This window comes from Dama dama, chromosome 12 (genome assembly GCF_033118175.1).
Source record: "Dama dama isolate Ldn47 chromosome 12, ASM3311817v1, whole genome shotgun sequence".
NCBI classification, from domain to species: Eukaryota; Metazoa; Chordata; class Mammalia; order Artiodactyla; family Cervidae; genus Dama; species Dama dama.
Window position 1 is genome coordinate 1,920,280 of NC_083692.1, and position 24,971 is coordinate 1,945,250.

At 38.6% G+C, this 24,971-nt stretch overlaps 1 protein-coding gene across 2 annotated transcripts in view; it reads right to left on the reverse strand.

Annotated features, from left to right (window-relative positions):
• Positions 1-24,971, reverse strand: part of GOLM2 (golgi membrane protein 2) — an 83,839-nt gene that overhangs the window by 18,808 nt on the left and 40,060 nt on the right. For both annotated transcript variants that reach the window (XM_061156416.1, XM_061156417.1), the window contains exons 3-8: positions 24,750-24,852; positions 23,123-23,213; positions 18,894-19,038; positions 18,522-18,602; positions 2,643-2,741; positions 1,636-1,806 (exon numbers count right to left, since the gene is read on the reverse strand). In XM_061156416.1, the coding sequence (XP_061012399.1) occupies positions 1,636-1,806; positions 2,643-2,741; positions 18,522-18,602; positions 18,894-19,038; positions 23,123-23,213; positions 24,750-24,852 (690 nt within the window). The remainder of the gene's footprint in view (positions 1-1,635; positions 1,807-2,642; positions 2,742-18,521; positions 18,603-18,893; positions 19,039-23,122; positions 23,214-24,749; positions 24,853-24,971) is intronic.

Consider the following 24,971-nt stretch of genomic DNA (forward strand, 5'->3'; position numbering starts at 1 on the left):
ATTAAAAAGCAGAGCTAGGCAAACTATTATTATTGCCTAAATACAATGGCATATGTGTATATATCTTCATGTGTGTATGTGTATATATATATATATATTTAATGACAACTACATAACCATCTGATAAGTTAAAACACATGTAAGAAATAATGTCAAAGTAAATCACAAAACAGTGCTCACACTGATTTCAACTCTCTCTGTATATATTGAAAAGAATTCAGAATAAGATTTTAAAACTCTTTTACAAAGAAATTGTAGGGAATTCCCTGGCAGTCCAGAGGTTGGGACTCCGTGCTTCCACTGCAGGGGGCACGGGTTTCATCCCTGGTTGGCGAACTAGGAACCCGCATGCCACATAACATGGCCAAGAAAAAAACTTGTAGAAAGTAATAATTTTCCAGTCACCCTACCCAAAGACTGGTTGGGAGGTAACAGAGTGATAACAATTTTTACAGAATAAACTATAAGTAGAAGAAAATCTTAAGTGATCAAATCAAGATATTTTATCTTGGTAAGATTCTGACCTTACCATAATTCTTTTTGTTGAGCTAAAAAGTTTTGAAGCCAATCCTCCAACAAGATTTGGAGGAAATATTTTTTCAACTGTATTTAAAATGTTAGCCATATTCTTGTAATCAAAAACATTTTTTACATAATATTTCAGTCAAGATACATGGATAGGCTTTAAAACATCAAGGAAGGAAAATCAGTTAAATGTAAATAAACTATATGTTCATATAGATGCAGAAATATGAATAATTGTCATAAGACCAATTTAAAAATGTAACACTGTGCAGTTCTCATCATACAATCAACCTGTGTACAAGTAAACGCCTAAACACTGCTCTGAAGAGTTGTTGCCATGGAAGCCACCCTTAAAAGTAAACAAAAGCAAACTGGAGCTTTCAAACATTCTGTCTATTTAGAAGCTGAAGGGAGGAAGGTTTAAATAGCAGAAGCAGTGAAAAGTACAATTTGATAGAGCTGGCCTGTTCCTAATTCTGTCAACTACCAAAATTTTTTCTTCTATATCTTGAAAACCTACCAATTAGAGAATTATGCAAACAAACAGGTATTTTCCACTTATCATAATCAATATCTCTGAAACAATTAAGCAGTCAAATCTTATTACCCAGTACTATGAATCTGTTCCATTTTTTTTCAATTCTCTCCTAAAACCTAAATGAAGCAAATCGCAACTGGAAGGAATGGAAAAGCAAACAGCATTGAGCCTTCTACCATGCAGTCTTTATCGCTTCCAGAACCCATTTTTCAAAACTCTATCTTCTCTCTCTTCTAACCAAAGTTTCATTTAGCTTAACAAAATATTATCTTTTCTCACTTCTCAAAAAATTTTCACATTCATAAGAACTGATAGCATTTTAAAAAATTAACTCACCTGAATTTTTTTTTAATACTGGAGAACAAAAGAAGCTTTTGAATGTGTTCTTTAGAATATGTAAAACCTACTTTTCTTTAAAATTTTACTACCATCATACTTTCTCTTTATATGTGTAAAACTTTACTATACATTCATTTGTTAGAGATTATAATAATGAAGACGCTAATTGAGCCTTGCAAATAAATATATTTAAAGAAATCTTTTCAGCATAATACTCATCAACTGATTCTTACTTTGCTTCAATTTATGGAAATCACCAGCTCGATCCTTGGTAGCCTGCTTTAGAACTTCTGCTTGAATTCTGGGTTCACTCTCCAAGTTAGGGCCTGGAATTAAACGCTGAAGAGGATTGGAAGGGTTCTGTTTCGAAGTTCTAGAGTTTCCATTGTGGTTTATATGAGAATCTACGGCAAAAATCATCAAATTAAGGTCATAGTTTGCAGAAAATTTTCATAAGACCTACTTGAGAAAAAGTAAGACACACTGTTATCTGATACTGGGTTAGCAGGTAGGTTTTTTTTTTTTTCAAGCTTTATTTTATTTCTTTAATCAAAGCTTATAACCAATATGATTTTAGTTGTGTGACGTTTACTGACCATTCCCAGGTAGATATCTTTAGTACTGATTATAAACTTATACACCAACAGGATATATTGTTTTTTCAGTCGCTCACTCTCTGAGACCTCATGGACTAATGTAAAGGCAGTGATATCTGTATCTTCCCTCCAAATTCTAAATTGCTGTCAGAAATCTCCAAAATCCATAAGGTTTTTAGAATTTCTAGTCTCAGTTTTACAGGAATGTTCCCTTAAAATAAGAATTGATATGAATAAAATTCATTGTAATAAACTGAGTAGGTATTCAGTAGAAAACAAACAGAAAAGTATAGAGCAGGTAGCTTAATACAGACAGATCTCTTAACTTTTAGAAGGCCTCTGGGAGAGACACTTGAGCACATTCTGAAGAAGGTAAATACATATACACCAGTAGTACTGAAAGGGAAGGCAGTCCAGAGTGGCAGAACAAATAATTCTTCTGCTCTTAGAAGTCCATTAGACAAAGTTAATTTTATAATGATTTCTCCCTGAGCTTTTATCAGTCATTTGACAATACATAACGTTAACTAGAAGAATGAATGATACTTCACTGTGCTGCTAAATGACATGTTTTATTCCCTATATAACAATATATAACTAGTATTTTGATTTTCAAATGGAATTTTAAGAATAAGACTTCATACCTGGAACCATATTTGGGGAGAGAGGTTTTCCAGTTGGAAGATGGGAGATTACTTGATGACTTTCATATTGAGAAAAGGAAACAGGGGGTTTCTTTAAAGCTAAAAGAAAAAAAAAAGATCCGTATTATTCCCAGTGATACTATGGTTTATAAAAACCAACCACCATGAATCTATTTACACTGCATTAATCCTATGATGCTTATTCTAATTTTGTAATCCTTATAGTTGGTATATTAATAATTTATGGTTACTAATTGAAATATTGTACCATCCATCACAGATTTTGGTGATCAATAAATCTGACCAGAATACAAAACATGAATTCTGTCTTGTTCACCACTACATCCCCAATACCTAGAATAGTGCCTTCCATATAACAGGAGCTCAATTAAAATTTGATGAATGAATAAATAAATGAATCTCTTCAGATACAGTGAAAACTTTTTATAGAGATAGTATAAATAAAAATTGACATTTATAGATTACACAAAGCTATGAGAATATGCTATTCTAAGTTGCTCAGATTTTAAATACAAACTAAGTATGACTGATGCAACAAGTTGACATTTTATTTTTGAAGAGGGAATTTTTAAGTTTTGAACAAAAAGTTTTACTAGCAAAGATGTACATACTTAGAGTTGGGATTCTCTTCTCCCATAAGAAATGAAGGCAACAGGCAAACAGGTTAATTTTCACTCATTCCACCACAACCTTGGGCAGCTTAATGTGACAGAAAGGCAGAGAACAAGATGAAAACTACAGAGAAGGGAAACAGATAAAGAGGGGAAAAACTGAAAGTCATCTATGAACTTCCAGATGTTCAAGCTGGATTTAGAAAAGGCAGAGGAACCAGAGATCAAATTGCCAAAATCTGTTGGATCATTGAGAAAGCAAAAGAGTTCCAAAAAACCATCTACTTCTGCTTCATTGACTACACCAAAGTCTTTGACTGTGTGGATCACAATAAACTGTGGAAAATTCTGAAAGAGATGGGAACACCAGACCACCTGACCTGCCTCTTGAGAAAGCTGTATGCAGGTCAAGAAGCAACAGTTAGAACTGGACATGGAACAGACTGGTTCCAAATCGGGCAAGGAGTACGTCAAAGACTGTATATTGTCACCCTGCTTATTTAACATATATGCAGAGTACATCATGAGAAACGCTGGACTGGATGAAGCACAAGCTGGAATCAAGATTGCCAGGAGATATATCAATAACCTCAGATACGCAGATGACACCACCCTTATAGCAGAAAGCGAAGAACTAAAAAAGCCTCTTGATGAAAGTCAAAGAGGAGAGTGAAAAAGTTGGATTAAAACTCAACATTCAGAAAACAAAGATCACGGCATCTGGTCCCATCACTTCATGGAAAATAGATGGGTAAACAGTGGAAACAGTGAGAGACTTTATTTTGGAGGGCTCCAAAATCTGCAGATGGTGACTGCAACCATGAAATTAAAAGACGCTTGCTCCTTGGAAGAAAAGCTATGACCAACCGAGACAGCATATTAAAAAGCAGAGACATTACTTTCCCAACAAAGGTCTGTCTAGTCAAGGCTATAGTTTTTCCAGTAGTCATGTATGGATGTGAGAGTTGGACTATAAAGATAGCTGAGTGCCGAAGAATTGATGCTTTTGAACTGTGATGTTGGAGAAGACTCTTGAGAGTCCCTTGGACTGCAGGGAGATCCAACCAGTCAATCCTAAAGGAAATCAGTCCTGAATATTTATTGGAAGGACTGATGTTGAAGCTGAAACTCCAATACTTTGGCCACCTGACAAGAACTGACTCATTGGAAAAGACCCTCATGCTGGGAAAGACCGAAGGCAGGAGTAGAAGGGGACGACAGAGGATGAGATAGTTGGATGGCATCACAGATTCAATGGACATGAGTTTGAGTAAACTCTGGGAGCTGGTGATGGACAGGGAGTCCTGGCATGCTGCAGTCCATGGTGTCGCAAAGAGTAGGACACGACTGAGCGACTGAACTGAACTGATCTACAAGATACAGTTAGTGTCCCATTTTATTCTTCTAAAACTTTTGTGTGGCAGATACGATGCTTTGTGACCCTATTTCATTTTATTTTTCCTAGGCATAGAGGAAGATCAGCCTTCCTTATGGTTATGGGCCATGAAACTGTGTTTAAGCTATGAAAATGTAAGTGAAATTGAATGTGCCATTTCAAAACGTGCCAATAAAATCTCCTGCACAAATCAACTACAATCTCTTTTCCCTTCTGCCACGAATTCGGAGGCTACCTATGAAGATGGTGGCATCAAATAATGTAAGAAGACATAGCTTGAAGGAGAGCTGCCAAGAGAGTCATCCACCCTGCATCACACTGCAAAGTGAGCATTTACATAAACAAAACTGTACTGCTTTAAGGAGCTGCAATCTGGAGACTATTTGTTAATACACCACTGCCTTGTCAATCCCATCTAATATACTTGGGTTATTTTCATAATCCTCAAAGTCTGTTTCAGTGACTGTATTTCATCATTTATTTTTTTTCATTATTTATTATGTATTTATTATTACACAGATTTCCCCAAATTTAAGGGCCCAAGAAGCTTAAAATCCACTCTAATATAGCAACCCATTCAAAGTTACAGAAAGTTGAGGTTTTTTATATCTCGCTGGGTGCCCATTTCCTTGTTCATATTCCCAGCTGCAATGCTCAACACCCACATCTGTACATAAGACAACTAAATAGCAACAACCAGCCAACATCTTTAGAGAGCAGTACTTTGAAAGCCTAACAACACAATTTTGATTTGCTAACTGACTCTGAGGACACTAAGCATCTAGTAGATATATTGGAAAGAGGAAGTCAGTCACAATCTACAAATTTGTTGATCACTGTTGGACCCTAACTAGCCTCAGTACTATAAAACCAAAAGACAAGACAGGGTACTTTCAAGATTAAATAAGAAGTGATCATACATGTTACATGTTCTTAGTTTATTTAATAATCCCTCCTGCTCAAGAACAAGCTGACTATTTAGAGGAGAAACTATGCAAATTTAGATAAGTAGAAAAAACTGGATTAAAAAGAGCTTTTATTTACGGATTTGATACCTGGTTGGGCAACTATGCGATGCAGTGCAGCCAAAAAACAAAAACCAGCCTTTATACAACATCTGGAAGAGTTTAGAACTGATAGACAGGCGTATCTGCTGATATTGTCGGCTCACTTCCACACCACTGCAACAAAGTGATTACAGCAATAAAGCGAGTCACATGCATTTCTGGGTTTCCTAGGACGCGTAAGGAGAGGCAAGGGCACCCACTCCAGTGCTCTTGCCTGGAAAATCCCATGGAAGGAGGAGCCTGGTGGGCTGCGGTCCATGGGGTCGCTAAGAGTCGGACATGACTGAGCAACTTCACTTTCACTTTTCACTTTCACACACTGGAGAAGGAAATGGCAACCGACTCCAGTGTTCTTGCCTAGAGAATCCCAGGGACGGGGGAGCCTGGTGGGCTGCCGTCTAGGGGATCACACAGAGTCGGACATGACTGAAGTGACTTAGCAGCAGCAGCAGCAGCAGCAGCAGCAGCAGCAGGACATATAAAAGCTATGTTTACATGAGACAGCAGCCTATCAAGTGGACAGTTGTGTTATGTCTAAAAAAATCAATGTACACACCTTAATTTTAAAACACTTCATTGCTGAAAAACACTAACCGTCACCCGAGGCTTTAGCAAGTTGTAATCTTTTTGCTGGTGCAGGGTTTGAAATATTGCAAGAGGTACCAAAATGCGACGCAGAGACATGAAGTAAGCAAAGGCTGCCGGGAAAACGGCACTCGTAGATTTGCTTGACACCGGGTTGCCACAAACATTCAATTTGTAAAAAACACAGTCTGTGAAGTGCAATAAAGCTAAGCACAATAAAACATGGTTTGTCTGTACTAGAAACCACACAGTCATCCCTCAGTATCCGTGGGGGACTAGTTCAGGACACCCCTAACCCCCATGCTAAGTCTCTTAGTTCTCTTTATCCACGGTCCTGTATCGGAGGATTCACACAACCAGAGTGTAAACAGTACACAGTCCGGGGAAGGGCGAATCCATTGACGAATCTGACGACACAACTGTGGCAATATGGAGCCTTGAGAGTGTGACACGAATTACTACATTTCTATAAAAGTTCAGAAAAGTAGAGAAGCAGGAAGAAGTGCAAAACGAGCGGTAATCCCACCACTCCCAGATAAGCACTGCTGCCTTTTCAAGATTATGTTTTGTTTTTTTCTGTATATTACATAATATACCTTAAAATTAGGACACCATCATATACACTATTTTATAATCTGATTAATATTTTATACATATTTTTCTGTGCCATCTCAATTTCTTCTGTAACATTCCTAAATGGTATAATAGTATTGAATCAAAACTTCCAATTTAACAGGTTTGACTTGAAAGGTCTGGGTAAAGGATTGCCACAAGGACTTCAGAGTGCGATCTGCATCAGCTAAGCTAACTGGTGGACAGACTTTTTACTACTGAGGAAAACGTAATGTGTGTTCTGTAAACACTTTGGGTTTTATGCTTTTACTTTGACTTTTTTGTTTATTTTCCTAGAAAAGTTCCTTTAAAAAAAACTCCAGTCTTAATTCTTTTTTCAGGGGAAAGGTGATTTATTTACACCCAAGACAAGATAGAGGCTTTCCCAGAAGGCAGAATTATTAGCTACAGTTAGTGGTACAAAAAATAGTGAAGATCTAGAAAATTACTAATGGACCTGGACACTTAAACTAAGACTGCTAATCTTGCTCTCTAATTCTGTATAGAGTTCTTCAGACTTTTTTTCTATACATATACAAATACCTAGTTTTTCCTCCACAAAAATGAGATTCTATTGTACTTGCTCCCTTCTAGCCTGCTTTATTTCATGAAAAAAATCATAGATATATTGGGAATTCCCTGGCAGCCCAGTAGCCAGGACTCCACGCTTTCACTGCCGAGGGCCCAGGTTCAATCCCTGGTTGGGGAACTAAGATCACACAAGCTACACAGTATGGCCAAAAACAATCATAGCTATACTCATATGTTAATAAAAATTAGTCAACATCATTTTTTTTTAAGGACTACATACCAAATTTTATGGATAGAACACATTTAATGACCTAATAAGCTTATCTGTTATATTTATATGGTTTTAAATTTATCATTATAAATAATTTTATGGTGAGCATTCTTGTAACTAGAGTAAATTCTTAGCTTCCCCAGTGGCTCAGAGGGTAAAGTGTCTGCCTGCAATGCGGGAGACTTGGGTTCAATTCCTGGGTTGGAAAGATCTCCTGGAGAAGGAAATAGCAACCCACTCCGGTCTTCTTGCCTGGAAAATCCCGTGGATGGAGAAGCCTGGTAGGCTATGGTCCATGGGGTCACAAAGAGTTGGACACGACTGAGCAACTGAACAACAACAAAAATGATAAAACTTGTTTAACCATAAAGACAGTATACAAAGCCCCTAGAGCAGATAGCTTTTATCGTACCACTATGATATTGGGCTTTGTATTTTTTTTTAATAAAGGAGCGGAATCAATTTGGAAATTCAATCATTCAACAATAGCTATTTATTAAGTGTCTACTATATGCTAGGGCTTCCCTGGTGGCTCAGTGGTAAAGAATCCCCCTACCAATGCAGAAGATATAGGTTCAATCCCTGGGTTAGGAAGATCCCCTGGAGAAGGAAATGGCTACCCACTTCACTATTCTTGCCTGGGAAATCCCATGGACAGAGGACCCTGTCGGGCTACAGTCCATGGGGTTGCAGAAGAGTTGGAATGACTTAGCAGTGGACAAAACAGACCAAGTTATAAAACAACAAATGAATTAATAAGTATCTATAGCATAGAATGCAGATGTCATAGTAAAAATGTTATGCATAAAGTAAAATAGGGATGTGTGATAAAGGGACATGTAATGATGATCCTACATGCAAGGCAGCAAAAGACACACAGATGTAAAGAACAGGCTTTCAGGCCATGTGGGAGAAGGCGAGGGTGGGATGACTTGAGAGAAAGCACTGAAGCATGTCTATCACCATACATAAAATCGATGACCAGAGCAAGTTCATGTGTGAAGCCTGCAGGGCGCTCAAAGCCGGTGCTCCGGGAGAACCCGGAGGGGTGGGGTGGGGGATTCAGGACCGGGGGACACATGTGCCCCCGTGGCTGATTCACGTCAACGTGTGGCCAAAACCAGCACAGCACTGCAAAGTAATTAGCCTCCAATTAAAGTAAATCAATTAAAAAAAAAAAGAGTAGTGGATGTTCTATTTTAGATGGTTTGGTCAGGGAAGGCATTTCTGAAGACCTCTCTGGGCAGAGGTAGGAGTGAAATGTGAAGAGTATCTCAAGCAGAGACCAGCAAGCACAAACAAAGGCCCTGAGATAGAAGCGTGCGCAGAGGCTCTGAGTAAACAAAGGAAAGCCCTGAGATGAAAGGAGAGAAATGAAGTCAGAGAGGAGAGCAAGGCCCAAGTTAGAGATGAGGAACAATAAACAAACGTCAGATAGGGGAGCAGGGGACTGAGGACTGGGATGAAACTGGCAATTTCAAAGGAAGCAACAACAGTACCACTTATAGCAACAGTAGCCCCCATTTTCTGAATGCTGAGTGTGACCAGGCTCTATCTCATGCAACTCTCAGAGCCAAGGGAGGAAGGTAGTGCCTTTCACAGATAAGGGACGGAAACTCACAACAGCAGAGATGAGGCATATCTACTACTCGACTTAAAAATTCAAAGTAGTTATTTCTGAAGAACCTGGCTGATAAGCTTACAAAAGGTAATAGGGAAAAAAACAGTAACAGGAAGTTTAGGGTTAATCCTCCTCAACCTCTTTGCTAGCTCTCAGCTGCTGCCTCTACTGGGAGAGTCAACAAGAAACTGGCCTTGCCTTTCACTCTCATTTTCTTATTTCAGTGGCAGAGCAACAACCTTTAAAATGTTCACACTCCTAGACTGCTGACTGACAGGGCTTCATAGTCCAGTGCCTGTGCAGAAGGAATGGCATTCGGAAGCAGTGGTGCTCAGCTCTGGCAACAAACAGTTTTACAGCCACCACCCTGACACCAGCGTCCCAGCTGGCTCGGGGTAAAGAATCTGCCTACCAACGTAGAAGACGCGAGTCGGATCCCTGGGCTGGGAAGATCCCCTGGAGAAGGAAATGGCAACCCACTCCAGGATTCTTGCTTGGGAAATCCCATGGACAGAGGAGCCTGGTGGGCTGCAGTCCATGGGGTCGCAAAAGAGGTGGACACCATTTAGCAACTAATACAGCAAACCTGAATACACTGAATACAGGTATGGTACCCAGGAAGCTGTACCTATTAATAGTTCCAAAGGCGGTTCTGTTGCACAACTAAGAGAATAAAAGACAGAATAAAAAGTATGGGCTTTGGCGTTAGACCAGGGTTCAAATCATGGATCTATGATTTACTAACTGTAAGACTCAAGTGCCTAGTTTCTTAAAGCCTGAGGTTTCATCTGAAAAAAAGGAATAATGCTATTTTCCCTACATGATTTAAGTGAGAATATTTGCTAATAGATTATGACAGATGCCTGGAAAATAGTAGGTGTTCAACATATACTAAGTTTTTAGAGTTGTCAAAGTTAAGCATTTATCATTAAAATGAAAAAAGAATCCAAGATTCAGGTTGAAGGAAACAAAAACATTTAAATGTAAAACTACCAGCCCTAACCAAATTATTAAGCCTCCTGATTACAGAGTTTGCCACACTCAGGAATCCTGACGAATGTTTACTTATAGTAATGTTTTTGGAACTTCATGAAATTCTGATCAATAATTACCCATTAAAATATTAATTCTGAAGCATGAACATTAAATTCAAAACAATGACGCAACATTCTTATTTTGTTCTGTGTACATGAACAGATATAGCATGCTTGTAACTGCTCAAATATTAGCCAGTGAGGCCATCTCAGCCCTCTAAGAAACATACATACATGTCTACAGAGACTAATAAAATGTTCTCATATGGCTCTGTAGACCTGGTCTATGAACTGAAATTCTTTCACACTGAAAAATCCATTTATATAATTTGAAAAAGTAATATGAATTTCTACTGCTACCCATGACATAATGACTAGTATTGGGCTTATCTTCTCTCACATCCTGAACAATTCTTAATAAAGACAAAACAGATACGCCTACTGTTTTCAGGCACTGGACAACCAGCAGTACAAAACCAATCCTTGAAAGAAGGGATACACATGAGGTGAACAGTCTCAGTAAGTAGAGGAGGCAGACTGGGTTGCTGAGGTGGCTGGAATTCGTAGGGCAAAACACTACGGAAAAAGGAGCTGTGTGCGGTGAAACAGTGCAGGGTCTTCACTGGGCATCTTACACATTCAAATGAGATGCTACAAGCACAACTCTGAGTGAAAGGCCACGTCCTCAAATAACAAAATCAACACTGACTTGCCCTTTTTCTCCTCTCAAATATCACTGTAATGATCTCTCTTTTTTTTTTTATGCTCTCTTTTTAATATTCTAAAAATATTTATGTTTTAAATAGGTATTTTATAAAATTACCTTATGAAAATTTGAAACCAACATTCAAAAGGTTTTCAAAAGTTATGTAATGAAAAGACACCTTTCTATCACTGCCCTCAGTCTTCCGCAGAAACAGGCCCAATGGCCAGTTTCGAGCAGCACTAACCAACAGGACTTTCTGCAGTGGTGGAGATGTCCCACACCCGCGCTGACACAAGAGCCAGGAGCCCAGTGACTGTTGGCCGCTTGACACGTGGCCAGTGTGACCGAGGAAGTGAAAGTGTGGTTTCACTCAGTTTAAGTAAAGTAAGTAAGTTAAGTCGCTCAGTCGTGTCCGACTCTTTGCGACCCCACGGACTGTTGCCCACCAGGCCGCTCTGTCCATGGGATTCTCCAGGCAAGAATACTGGAGTGGGTTGCCATTCCCTTCTCCAGAAGATCTTCCTGACCCAGGGAGTGAACCCGGGTCTCCCACATTGCAGGCAGACGCTTTAACCTCTGAGGCACGAGGGAAGCCCATTACTCAGTTTACTGAGTTTAAATAGCTACGTGTGATCAGCGGCCGATGTACTGGGCAATGCAGACCTAGAGAATCCTCTGAGAGCAGTAGTTTTCTAGGTTGGCTACATAATACAATCACTTATGAAGCATTTAAACATTCAGAGACCTAGCTGCCTCTCACATTAAAGACACAATAAACATCTCTGGAGTGGGACCCAAACATTGGTCATTATTTTTTTTAACTTATCATGATTCCAACATATAGCCAAGGTAGAAGTCTTCTGTTCTAGAAAATCACTGATTTTATAAATAGAGTAGCTCTACCTAACATTAGAAAACCAAAAGGAGTTACTTTTCTGTATAAATTATTAAATTAGAAAAGAACTTCCAATTGCTTACGTACCTAAAAAATCTTTGTATCTTTAAGGAGTTTTCCCCCATAGTAAATCATTAGAGGCAATTTTTACTGAGTTTGAGTAAATTTCCAAGTAAGATGTAAGGTTTTCCTTTCTATTGATATGCATAACATGGAAAAATATTTGCATTGCACACTGTTAAGGAACTCTTAAAAATCAGTAAGGAAAATACCAATAATCCAATAGAAAAATAGGCCAAAATGATTACCAGGCAAATTACAGAAGGCAACAAAAATGGCCAATAAAAATATGAAGAGATGTTTAATGAAATTAATACCAAGGCAAATTTAACATATCATTTCAGATTGGCAAAAAGTTTAAAGTAGAGCAAACCCAAATATTAACAAGGATGTGGATGAACAAAACTCATGTATCACTAGCAGAAATGTAAACTGATATAAGAATGGTAAAGGTGACGATACCCTTAAAGCAAGAATTTTACTTCTAGGGTCACACCCTTGTGCTGGGTTCTGCGGCCACTGTGCTGGGAGCTGATTACAGATTAACAGGCTGCTGGGCTGCCGCTCTCGGCCCTCAGTGGCTGGGCAGGGCGCAGGACAGCCATGTCGACAGCAGCCTCACCTTTTTATATCAGTGTACTAATCAAACACTAGAAGTATCCAGAGACTCTCGTGTGCACAAGAAAACATGTGTCTAGGAATGTCCACTGTACTACCTATTTCAAATAACAAAAAAATGGAAGTGGCCTGTTTATCACATATGAATAGATAAGTGATGGTATATTTATATAGTAAAAGAATTATTATAACTGTTAAAAAGTCATAGGTATAATACAGGCAAGTCTCAAAAGCAAAATACTGAGGGGAAAAAAAAAGCTGCAGAATAATACACAATAAGACATCATTTACTTATTTATTTATCTCTTGGCTGCACCACACAGCATGTGGGATCTTAGTTCCCGGACTGGAGGTCGAATCCACACCCCTTGCACTGGGAGCATGGAGCTCTAACCACGGGACCACCAGGTAAGTCCCAAGACATCATTTACTTAAATTTTAAGGAGCTAACAAAACAATACTTTGTAGCTTTATAGATGTTTACAAATGCATTAAAGTCTAAAAAGAAAAAATGTATGGAAATTGATATACACCAATCTCAGCATAGTGTATCTTCTATATATATAGTGTGTCTGGAGAATAGATATCTGGGAAACAGACATCATAGTGTATCTGGGGAAAAGAGACAGGATTGGGACCTGAACGGGACACACGGAGGCTTCAATTTACCGGCTGTCTTTTTTCTTTAACAATAATATCAATAACAGAAATATCTGAAACAAATGTGGCAAGATGTTACATTATTTTTGTGTTTTTTAATTTTTAGAGGGCAGTGGATACTTGACTATTCATTATAATATTCTCTATGTTTTTCTATATGTTTGGAATGTTTCTAAATCTAAAACTGCAAGACTCCTGTAAAATCTTGTCCAAACCAACATTAAAAACAAACCAAACCCATTAAGATTTGGCTCTCTGTCTCTGGAAGCTGAGAAGCTGAAGCATCAAGAATCACGCTGACCACAGACACGTGCTATATCCCCCTTGGCCATTTCAGAGTGACGGCTCAGCAGTGCTCTGCGACAGTTTCTAGTGCAGTCCTGGCTATCGTAAACAAAACTGCCATTAACAAAGAGTCGGTTTTTAATTTACAAGGATGTGTTCTTTTCTCTATTTCCTCTGTGGGATTATTGCTCTGTAGGCATTAGGGACTCCACATACACACCAGAACTTGTACTGGTGTAAAGAATTATTACATAGATTACTTCAGGGAGGAAAGACAATACTCAATAAAAGGAGTGACTAGGAGATAAAAATCTGTTTCTAATGATATAAACTAATCATGGCAATCACAATGGCAGCTAGGATTGGTCATATATACAGCCCAGGCTGAACACCAGGCACTACTCTTGGTGGTGGTGGTGTAGTTGCTAAGACGTGTCTGACTCTCTGCAACCCCATGGACTGTAGCCCACCGGGCTCCTCTGTCTATGGGATTTCCCAGGCAAAAATACTGGAGTGGATTGTCATTTCCTTATCCAGGGGATCTTCCCAATCAAGGGATCGAACCTGTGTTTCCTGCTTGGCAGGGGGAATCTTTACCACCAAGCCTCTTGGTGCTTTACATTTAAACCTCGCATCCACCCTATGAGGTTGAAACTGTTACAATCCTATTTCATTGATAAGGATAAGGGCAAATAAATGGTCACATGCCTGTGAAAAGACAGAGCCAAGGGTTTGAATCCAGCAGTTTGACTCTAGAGACCACCACCCCACTGCTAAGGGTATTCTGGAAAGTCAACCGCACACATGTATTGGGACCGTGGGTGTGCAAGGCATGCGCATGCTGCGAGCTCAAGGTGCAAAGACACAGCACGGCTTCCCTTTGTGTTTGCTCTGGCGGACTGTACAGCTCAGAGTTTCTTTTCACCAGTGACTGTATTAAAATAGTCTTTATACTCAAAATACTTCTCTAAATAATTAAGAGTAACTGTTACAAACAATGATTTTCAAAGCAAAGCACCAACAGTCCAGAGGTTCAAAATTAATCCAGAAGACTTCTGGTTCCTGGGCCTGCATATAAGGAGCTTAGAAGTTGCCACTCTATCCTAACAACAAGGAAACAGCTAAAACAGGCTGAAAAATCAACAGCTCTTCTGGGTCCATAAGAAAGAGAAAGACACAGGGCAAATTGCTACCATCATATTAGAGAGACAGGCAAATACAGGGAGTCTTGGCTTACAGGAGAGACTAATGAACAGAAACTGCCACAGAAGCCAGGCCACGTAGGGAAACCTGAACTGTGCCTGGTTAATTGCCAGAGGCTCAGTATGGACAGCTCAGATTTAAAACGCTAAGGGGCTCAGTCACAGAGGGGCTCCCACAAAGCTAGGGAATTTACCTCCAGGAGCTCAAGTAGACCCCCAGGTAAATACTGGAGAAAATGCCCTGAGGGCTGTGGGAGGGCCAAAGGAGACAAAGCTCTGCTCTTGACAAGGTCTGCCCTTTGCAGAAACTAGTTAAACAGCGCCTGCCTTGCTAGGGCCTTATCAGAGTCTAAGTGACCTACGGAAGGAAAACACCCAACTCTAGCTCACTTGAGCCACCGTGTCCCATCTAAGAGGGCAAGGGAAAAACTGAGAAACACTTGTGAGGTTCAGAATCCAGAGGCACAGGCTCACTGAAAGACTGAGAGCCAGGCGCAGAACTAGAGTGCGTCCCCTCCCCACACCTCACCGCCTACAGCAGGGCCGCTTCCCTGGTGTGTGTATCGTGCTGAAAGTGAAAGTGAAGTCACTCAGTCACGTCCAACTCTTTGCGACCCAGTGGACTGTAGCCTACCACGCTCCTCCGTCCAAGGGATTCTCCAGGCAAGAATACTGGAGTGGGTCGCCATTTCCTTCTCCAGGGGATCTTCCCGACCCGGGGATCGAACCCAGGTCTCCCGCATTGCGGGCAGATGCTTTAACCTCTGAGCCACCGGGGAAGCCCCGTATATGCGAGGCGCACTGAAAGGCACGAAGCACAATCTGAAAAGGGAGTGAGCTTCCGAACAGACACGGCAGGGACGCTGGAATTGTCACACCAGGAACTTAAAAGAACTGTAACTGAGATGCTAAGAACTCTACTGGATAAAGCGCAGCATGCAAGAATATAAGGGCAATGAAAGTACAGAGATAGAAATCCTAGAAAGAATAAAAAAGAAATACTAGAGATCAAAAATACTGTAACAGAGATGAAGAATGCCTTTGATGGGATCAGTAGTAGACTAGACAAAACTGAGGAAAGAAGCTCTGAGTTAAAGGATTTATCGATAGCATCCTCCAAAACAGAAAAGCAAAGAGGACAGAGACTGGAAGAAAACAGAACCAAATACCTAAGACAACCATAAAAAGTGTAACATGTGTAATGAGAATACCAGATGGAGAAGAGAGAAAAGAACAGAAGAAATATTTGACATATAATGACTGACAATTTCTGCCAAATTAATGTCAAACACCAAACTACAGACCCAGGAAGCTAAGAGAACACAGAGCAAGATAAATGCCCAAACAAGCAAACAAAAAGACTACTTCACAGCATATCATTTTCAGATTACAGAAAATCAAAAGTAAAGAAAAATTAATCCACTGGTGCACTGTTGGTGGGAATGTGAATTGGTACAGCCACTGTGGAAAACAGTATGGCGGTTTCTCAAACACTAAAAACAGAGCTACCATATGATCCAGTAGTTCTCTGCAGGGTAAATATCCGAACAGCAAAAACACTAATTTGAAAAGATACATGCACCCTAATGTTCATAGCAGCATTATTTACAAGTGCCAAGATATGGATGCAACCTGAATGTCCAAAACCAGATGAACAGATACAGAAGAGAGGTGTGCGTGCACACACACACCCACACCCACACACACACATACATGTGTACACACACAGAGACATGCACGCACATACACACCCACACACGCATGCACACACACCCACACACACGCACATGCAAAGACATGCACAAACATGCACACACACATGCACAGACACGCACACACACGTGCGCACACACACAAACATGCACACGCACACACACAGGAATACTACTCAGCCGTGAAAAGGAAGGAACCTTTATCATTTGCAGCAACATGTATGGACTTGGAGGGCATTATGCTAAATGAAGTAAGTCAGACAGAGACAGATAAATACTGGATGATATACTTACATGTGGAATATAAAAATTACAACAAACTAGTGACTAAAACAAAAAAGCCACAGAGAAGCAGACTCAGAAACAGAGAACACACTGGTAGTCACCAGTGGGGAGAGGGAAGAAAAGGGGGCCATATGAGGGTAGGTGGAAAAAGACAGCTATTTTATGGGATTATATGAAATCATGTGTGAGACTTTTGAAAATTATAAAGCACTATAGAATTTAAAGAACCTTTCATTTAATTTTTAAAAAGTAAGCACAATATAAAGAGATTCATCAATCTAAAACTCAGTGAGTCTAGGACTAGGGTAAGTACTGAAAAAATTCAGAAGAATACATGGTCCTTGCCCTCAATATTTCCTTAACATCTAAGCCAGTGGTTCTAAAACATTAGCAAAGACCAAAGTCACCTGGAGAGCTTGTTAAACTACAGACTGTTTGGCTACATTCCAAGAATATCTTATGCTGTCTCTCTGGAATGGGACCTAAGAATTTGTGTTTCTATTAAATAACAAGTTCCTGGGTAAGGCTGACACTGCTGGTTCAAGAACCACACTTTAAGAATCACTGGATGACTTCACGGCCTTACAAAAAAACCATGCTCATCCTTACTCCTTATTTATAAACTCATGTTCTTGCTCTCGCCCTGAACTTTTCTTTGAGGGAATACACTGTGAACTGGCAACTCAAAAGAAAATAGATATGAAAGACTTTGAGAAGATAGCAAAACTACGCAAAGGAAAGGACTAATTGTTTTTGCCTTAAGAGTCAAGCATGTTTGAACTTTTTCTTGATGACTCAGAGTTATTGCTCAACACAGTTATGCTATGTTTGAGCCACTTATGTTTACTAAAAGTATGTGTGGTTTATTTCTTTCAGGCTAAATGTTCCTAGGTTACAGTGTTGTTGATATTCATTCATTCATTTGGACCTCAGACACTCAGCAATTTCAGTCACAAACAATGACCTATAACCATATAAATAATCACAGAGATTGAAATGGAATGAAAACAGCAAAGAAGAACCAAAGATATGCTGTTATTTCCTATTTTTCACCATAATAAACTGGAGTCAGCATGGAAGGGTATCTATGATAGCTAAGAAACATAGAAATGGTAAGAAAAACAGAGAGACATGAAAAAAATTGATGTGATTAGGACAGCAGCAGTGATACAGACCAAATGGAAAGAAAGATGCAGACATATTAATGAAGAGACATACACTAAACAGAAGTGGCCATAAAAGTAGGAAAAAAAAAAAAAAGTGAATAGGCTGTTTAAATTATAGGGTGATTAACTGACACGCCAAGTCCTAAAAACCTATATAAGGGTATTACTCTGCCGTATTAAACAACACTGCAATCTAGGAACATTTAGCCTGAAAGAAATAAACCACACATACTTTTAGTAAACATAAGTAGCTTGAACATATAGCATAATGGTCATGAGCAATAACTCTGAGTCATCAAGAAAAAGTTCAAATATGTTTGACTCTTCAGGCAAAAACAAGTATTTTATACACTTTAGCAAAATTTTCCATAAAAGTTATATCCAAAACAATTATATTCTGGGAATTAATGGGTAGTTAGTTAACTGGAAATATTGGTCCCCATGATATATATGACTTTTCTCAGGTATTACTCACAAAAACAACAGAGTCTCATGAAAATAAGATGACTGCTTCGGTTAAAATCTAGTAACTTTTACTTACCAACAGGAACATCTTCAGCTTTTGCAAGGTCATTCTCTTCTATTCCAGGCATGCCTGCATCACCACCTCGTTTGATTTGTTCTGCTCAAGTAACAAAAATATAATTCTGTAATTTTCCTTACATACATTGAAGGAATGTAACAATCAGTTTGTAAAGCAATGGGCTCCATGGAATGAATATCTATAAATCCTGCTTTCAACATAGCTATAACTCCATAGACTTATTATTTTTTCTTCTCTGTTAAAGGATCCAAATTTGAAACAGATACCTAAACATAATGGAAGTAAAATCAAACAATATTCTTTATGACTGAAAATGTTCACTTCAAAGTGAGAAGTCAATGCCCTCTTAACACGAAATACTAGTAATACCTTTTCCGCGTGGGATATGATGGCTTGAGGGCTCTTCACTCTTGCCTGCACCGTTCTCAGCAACTTCTGGAATGTTTTTAGGCACTGCATGATTGTCCGTATCCAATTCATTTCCACCTTTTGATTCAGACTTGTGGGCCTCTTGCTGTGAGATTAAGATTTGCTAAACAGTAAGTACTTTTCAGCTCCAAATGCTAAACTATTGACACAACTAAACATTAGTTGTGTTAACTAAATATTCTGAAACAGTTCATTTTTTTTAATTACTAAATATTCTGAAACAGTTCATTTTTTTTGAATTCCATACCACGGGTCCAAATTCCAAACACTTAAGAGACTGGAGAAGGCAATGGCAACCCACTCCAGTACTCTTGCCTGGGAGATCCCATGGATGGAGGAGCCCGGTGGGCTACAGTCCATGGGGTCGCTAAGAGTCGGACACGACTGAGCGACTTCATTTTCACTTTTCACTTTCATGCACTGGAGAAGGAAATGGCAACCCACTCTGGTATTCTTGCCTGGAGAATCCCAGGGATGGGAGCCTGGTAGGCTGCCATCTATGGGGTCACACAGAGTTGGACATGACTGACGTGACTTAGCAGCAGCAGCAGAGATGTGGGATATGATATTATTTTTTGTTCAGATTTTATACCTGATATGAAGTCAAAGAATAAGTTTTTTTAAGTCTCTAAATTACAACAAATGGCCTAAAATGTTAGGCAGAGATAATGCCCTTTGGCTATGCTGAGAGAGTGACCCTGTCAGAAGACAGTCTTGCTGAGTGCTGGAGGTGGCTGCAGAGGCCTGGGGGCAGCGTGGGTTCTGTACGGCATGTTTTAACCAAGCAGGAGAGCAGACAGCAGGAGGCTGGCACACAGGTGCCCCCTCAAGTGGGATCGATGGCTACGGCACTGTCGGGCTCTTCTCTAAGCAGAAACAGCAAGGGCGGAGAAGAGGCAAACTTCTTCCCCGGTAACCAGCCACAGAAGCCCTGCAAGGACGGCAGGACGGTACGCAAGCCGGTGCCCCCTGTGAGCTACCTCACCTGACTACACCGCCTCCTGGGAAGCTTGACTCTGCAGGTTACGATCAAGCATGATTCAGTTCTTTGGGGACCCAGTTTTCCCTTATCCTGGTTGAGCTGTCTCACAGAAAACTGGGAGAGGGACGGAATCAAGTACACATGCTTGGGTTGCCATATTAGTATTTAATGCATAATAATATTAACATTAAATGCTTTGTCAACTCTAAAGCACTGTGCAATGCAATCACTGGTAACATTATAAAAAAACAACAGTACTAAAAATCTACAAGAACTCTAGAAAGACAAGAGCCAAATGGTAAGAATTTGTCACAATAAAGAACTGGCGCTTAGACCATCAAGTATTCCAGTGTACCAGGCAGATGATGTCAATACTTCTACCATGTCTCATAGTTTGCAACTTGTTTTGAAGCCTATCCTAATAGAGATAAATGAACAGTTTTAAGGAAAACAAAATAAAACTGAGGCTTAAAGAAGTTACGTAACTTGTTCAAATTACAGAGCTGGAGAAGTGTGGAAAGGGATTCAAACCATCCTTCTTACTCCCACAGTGTCTGGGAACTTGGTAAGCTACAGCCAATTCTCAGAGCCTAACTGCTGATGCGTGAAATGATAAACTGAAATTTCTGCACATATCGGTATAAAGGCCAAAGGTCAGAAAACCCATGAGGTACACAACCTAAGCCATCCTGCATCTCTGCATTTTCGCTATAATGCCACAGTATAAGGCAACTTCCATAGTAAGTACTCCACTGCTTTACTATACAGATAAAACAACAAACAAAACTTAAAAGTCAACAAACTACTGGTCCAAAATACTTCTCCATTTAAAACAGTTAACAAAGATATTGTCCTCTGATTCATTATTAATGCAATAATTTTCTGTGAATGGACAATAATAAATACAATGAATAAAATAGGATGGCTTTCTAAACACAATATTGTTGATTTGGTAAGGAGGCCACTTAGTTCTTTTTTAAATATACTTTTTACTCTGAAATAATTTAAATTTACAGAAAAGTAATCACCAATCACTCAATTTCCCTTAGTGTTAACATCACATTAGCATGATACATTTGCAAAACTAAGAAAACAACATTAGTACATTATTAACTAAACTCCAGCCTTTATTTAAATTTCACTACTTTTTCCATTAAGGCCTTTTTCTGTTCCAGGATCCAATCCAGGATATTATGTTGCATTCATTTAATTTATTTATTTACTTACATTTTTACTACATTACATTTAAGTACTCAGGTCTTCTTAAGTCTCCTCTGTGCTCAGTCATGCCCAATTCTTTGCAACCCCAGGGACTGTAACCTGCCAGGCTCCTCTGTCTAGGGGATTTTCCAAACAAGTATATTGGAGTGGACTGCCATTTCCTTTTCCAGGGGATCTTCCCAACCCAGGGACAGAACCTGTGTCTTCTACGTGTCCTGCGTTGGCAGGCAGATTTTTTACCACTGAGCCACCTGGGAAACCCAAGTCTCCTCTGGTCTGTAACAATTTATCTTCCTTTGTAATAGCATGAAAGCAGTAAACCAATGAGTGTGGTTGTGTTCTAATAAATTGTACTTCTAGACATTAAGATTTGAGTTTCTTACAGCTTTGCCACATCACAAAATATTCTTTTGATTTTTTAACCATTTTTTAAATGCAATAACCACTTTTGGGAGGCTGATGAGCAGTATGAAAAAAAGGCAGGAGGTTGCACTTAGTTTGCTCACCCCTTCCTTAGAGTAATTTCTAAGACAGGCACGTACTTGGTTAAAAAAAAATCCCTGAACACACATTATGCTTGTTTCTTATAGCTTATAATGGATTTTTTCCTATGAAAAACAACTCAGATTTCACAGAATCAAGTCATGGTAGCTGAAGAACAGGAACTGAGGAAGAGGAGTAGAATGAGGAGCTGGTGTGTCATCCCAGAAAGAGGTCCTCCTAAGAGAACTAAAGGTTAAGCACCTCCATTTCTCTCCATCTTGCTCCGTTTAGGGCAGGATAAGGGCAAAGAACGGGCAGGATATTAGTTAATTAACAATATAAAAATAGGCTAAAATAGAAGAGCAGAAAGAGAGAAATACACTTGCCAGGAGAAAGGAACAGGCTGACATGCGTGCTTTTGGGGAAGAGAACAAACTTATCCCCTTATTTACATACTGGGCTCGTAACACCACAACTGCAACAGCAAGCCTCTGGTCCTACTGAGTTGGTCAAAAAGCTCGTTCAGGTTTTTCCGTTAAGATCTTAAAGAAGACACAAACAAACTTTTGGCCAAACCACTTCTATGGCCCTCTCTGCACGCAGGGTCTCAGCAGTATCTGCTGGCTGCCCCCAGGCCTCACTCCACTAAGGCAGCTCACGCGTGCCTGCCATCTCCCCACAACCTACCCCACGTCTCTGCAAGGAAGGCTGCAGACAGACAGCAGCTGTTTCACTTTATGGGTTAAAAAAAAGATGCCCTCAATATCATGTTGCGAAATGGTGAAAAAACAGAGAACAAAAACCTGGTTTCCTTAGCTTCTAGTCCTTTAGGTGAGAGACTACCAAGGACCAAGAAAAATACTTTTCACTATTCAATCTCTCTTTACTCTAAATCACAAGACTTTACACAAACTATAGCTAGTCAGACTAGACTACAGGGTGTGAAAAGTGAATGTCCTAATGACTTGTAAATTTCAGACAAATTCCCTCTATTTCTAGCAGGACTTCCATAATATTTATCTACTGGAACTGTATGACTTAATAAAAGAATCTGCCACCCCCAAAATATGAAAATAGTGGCTAGCATTTATTTTTGTATTTTAAGAAAGGAATTCAAAACAACAAAGATTGATTGATAAGTGAAAGTTTCTCAGTTTTTTTTTCCTATTTCTCAAAAGCATAAAATATGAAGTAACTGATTTTTCAGTAACATGATTATCCACTTACAAACTGAGAAATAAATAGCAAAAATTACTTTTAAAAGTCAGGTAAAAGTTATTTAGCTCAAAATTAGTTTTAAGAGCTGAGGTTATATTTTTGCAAATGTTTAATTTACTCAGTACTAAAGCCACTAAAGTCATTTTTAGAATTACATAGGCTAAAATACTTAAAAATATAACATTTTATGACAAAAATACAAATTTTATCTTCTAAATTATAAGATTTATAACAAGAACATATTTTAAGTATTTTTAAAATTTACCTTTTGTTCCTGTAAAAATTGGTCTGCTAACTTTTTAATATTTTCTTCATGCTGAGCTCTTAACTCCTTGATCTGTTGTCCACACTGAAAACTAAATTAGAAAGTCATTCTTTTAGACTATATCATCTTGGGTTAATTCTCAAAGATGTTTAGAAGTTGAAAATATACATCTATATGGATAAAGCATTCAGTTAGCAGGAGAGTGGATAGGAAAGGACAAAGAGCAGACATGAAAATAGCTCACAGTCAAAATTCTTAAAATACCTGAATCTTTAATAGAGGATAAAAATATTGATAAAGCCAATTTAAAAACAGAAATTAGAAAGACGAATTTTTAGAAAGAAATTTTAAGCAGTTGCAACAGATGAGTCATCAAATAATATTGAATTATCCAAAAAGTTCATTTGGGTTTTTCTGTAAGATGTTATGAAAAACTCAAACTAACTTCTTGGCCAACCCAATACTTTCAACACAATAATAAAAGCCTAAAACATAAAAAGAGCAAGAACGGAAGAAACTAATAAAAAAGACAGAATGCAACCAGCAAGAGAAAACAAAATGTAAAGGCACAAAACAGATAAAATTATGAATTTCAACTGGACAAGCAGGCAAAGAATACAAAAAGATCATTCATATAAAATATATGTACCTTTTATAATAAATACATAGAAAATACATTATTTTTAATGTATTTATATACATTTAATAAATGTATATATTAAACATATAGAAAATAATAATAAATAGAAATAATAAATACATAGAAAAATGTTACCTCCCACCATTTAAAATACAAATTAAGCTTCCTATATGTATATATAGTACTATCCTTATTCCTATACTAGTGAAATTAAGTTAGAATTATAAAAGTCAATGTTGGTGGGGCTACAGGGAAACATTTACAGTATAAATTAGTATAGTCATTTTACAAAGCAATCTTTCATATATGTGTCAAGAGTAATAAAACATTCTATCTCAGAAGTTCTGTATTTGAGAATATAATCAGTGAAATAACATAAGAGGGAAAAAAATCCTTTTTGCACAAAGATTTTTATAGTTGATAGAGCAGTGAGAAAAGGAAAACTCCTACAGTGGTCCAGCAACTGGGAGAGATTAAACAAGCTCCAGCACACTAATACACTGGGATAATTCATTACCTGTAAGTATGTCAATCTTTAATCCTAAAGATACATGGAAAACTACTGAACACTATTAGATTAAAAAATACATATGTAGTAGATGCATATTGACAACCTACAAGAGTAAGATGTCAGAAATGGATAAACAGTTTAAAATATGGTGAATCTTTCTAATTTTTGGTGTGCAGACCTAAAAAATACCTTTTACTGTAAAAGTGATTTCTTACAAGATTTTCTGTCTTACAATGAACTCTACTACAAGGGTAGATTCAACATGCCTTGTAAGAGATATTTTCATGTTCTTCAAGCTATCAAAATAAAAGAAAATAGATTTCACAGACACATAAAAAGACAATAAAAAGGAATTTAAAAGACTTAGTAAAATGAAAGAAGAGAAGAACAGCAGACCCCAGAAAGGAAGAAATGAGTTGTCTGAGTGCTGGACAGACACTCAAAACTGACAGACTTCACCACGCGCAGCGTCTCACCTCTCATACTCCAACCTCTTTACAAGGCGAGTGCTGTTCTTCCTGTAGTCCTGCAACTGGTCTTCCTGTCGGAGAAACTCCTGACGAAGCTCAGCAAGTTGCTCTATCCACAAGACGTAAAAAAACAAAAACAAACGAATGAAGTTTACTTACTCTACTACTTCCTGTGAGAAGGAATGGGATTTTTAAAAATTATATACAGTTCTCAATTTATTTACTCAT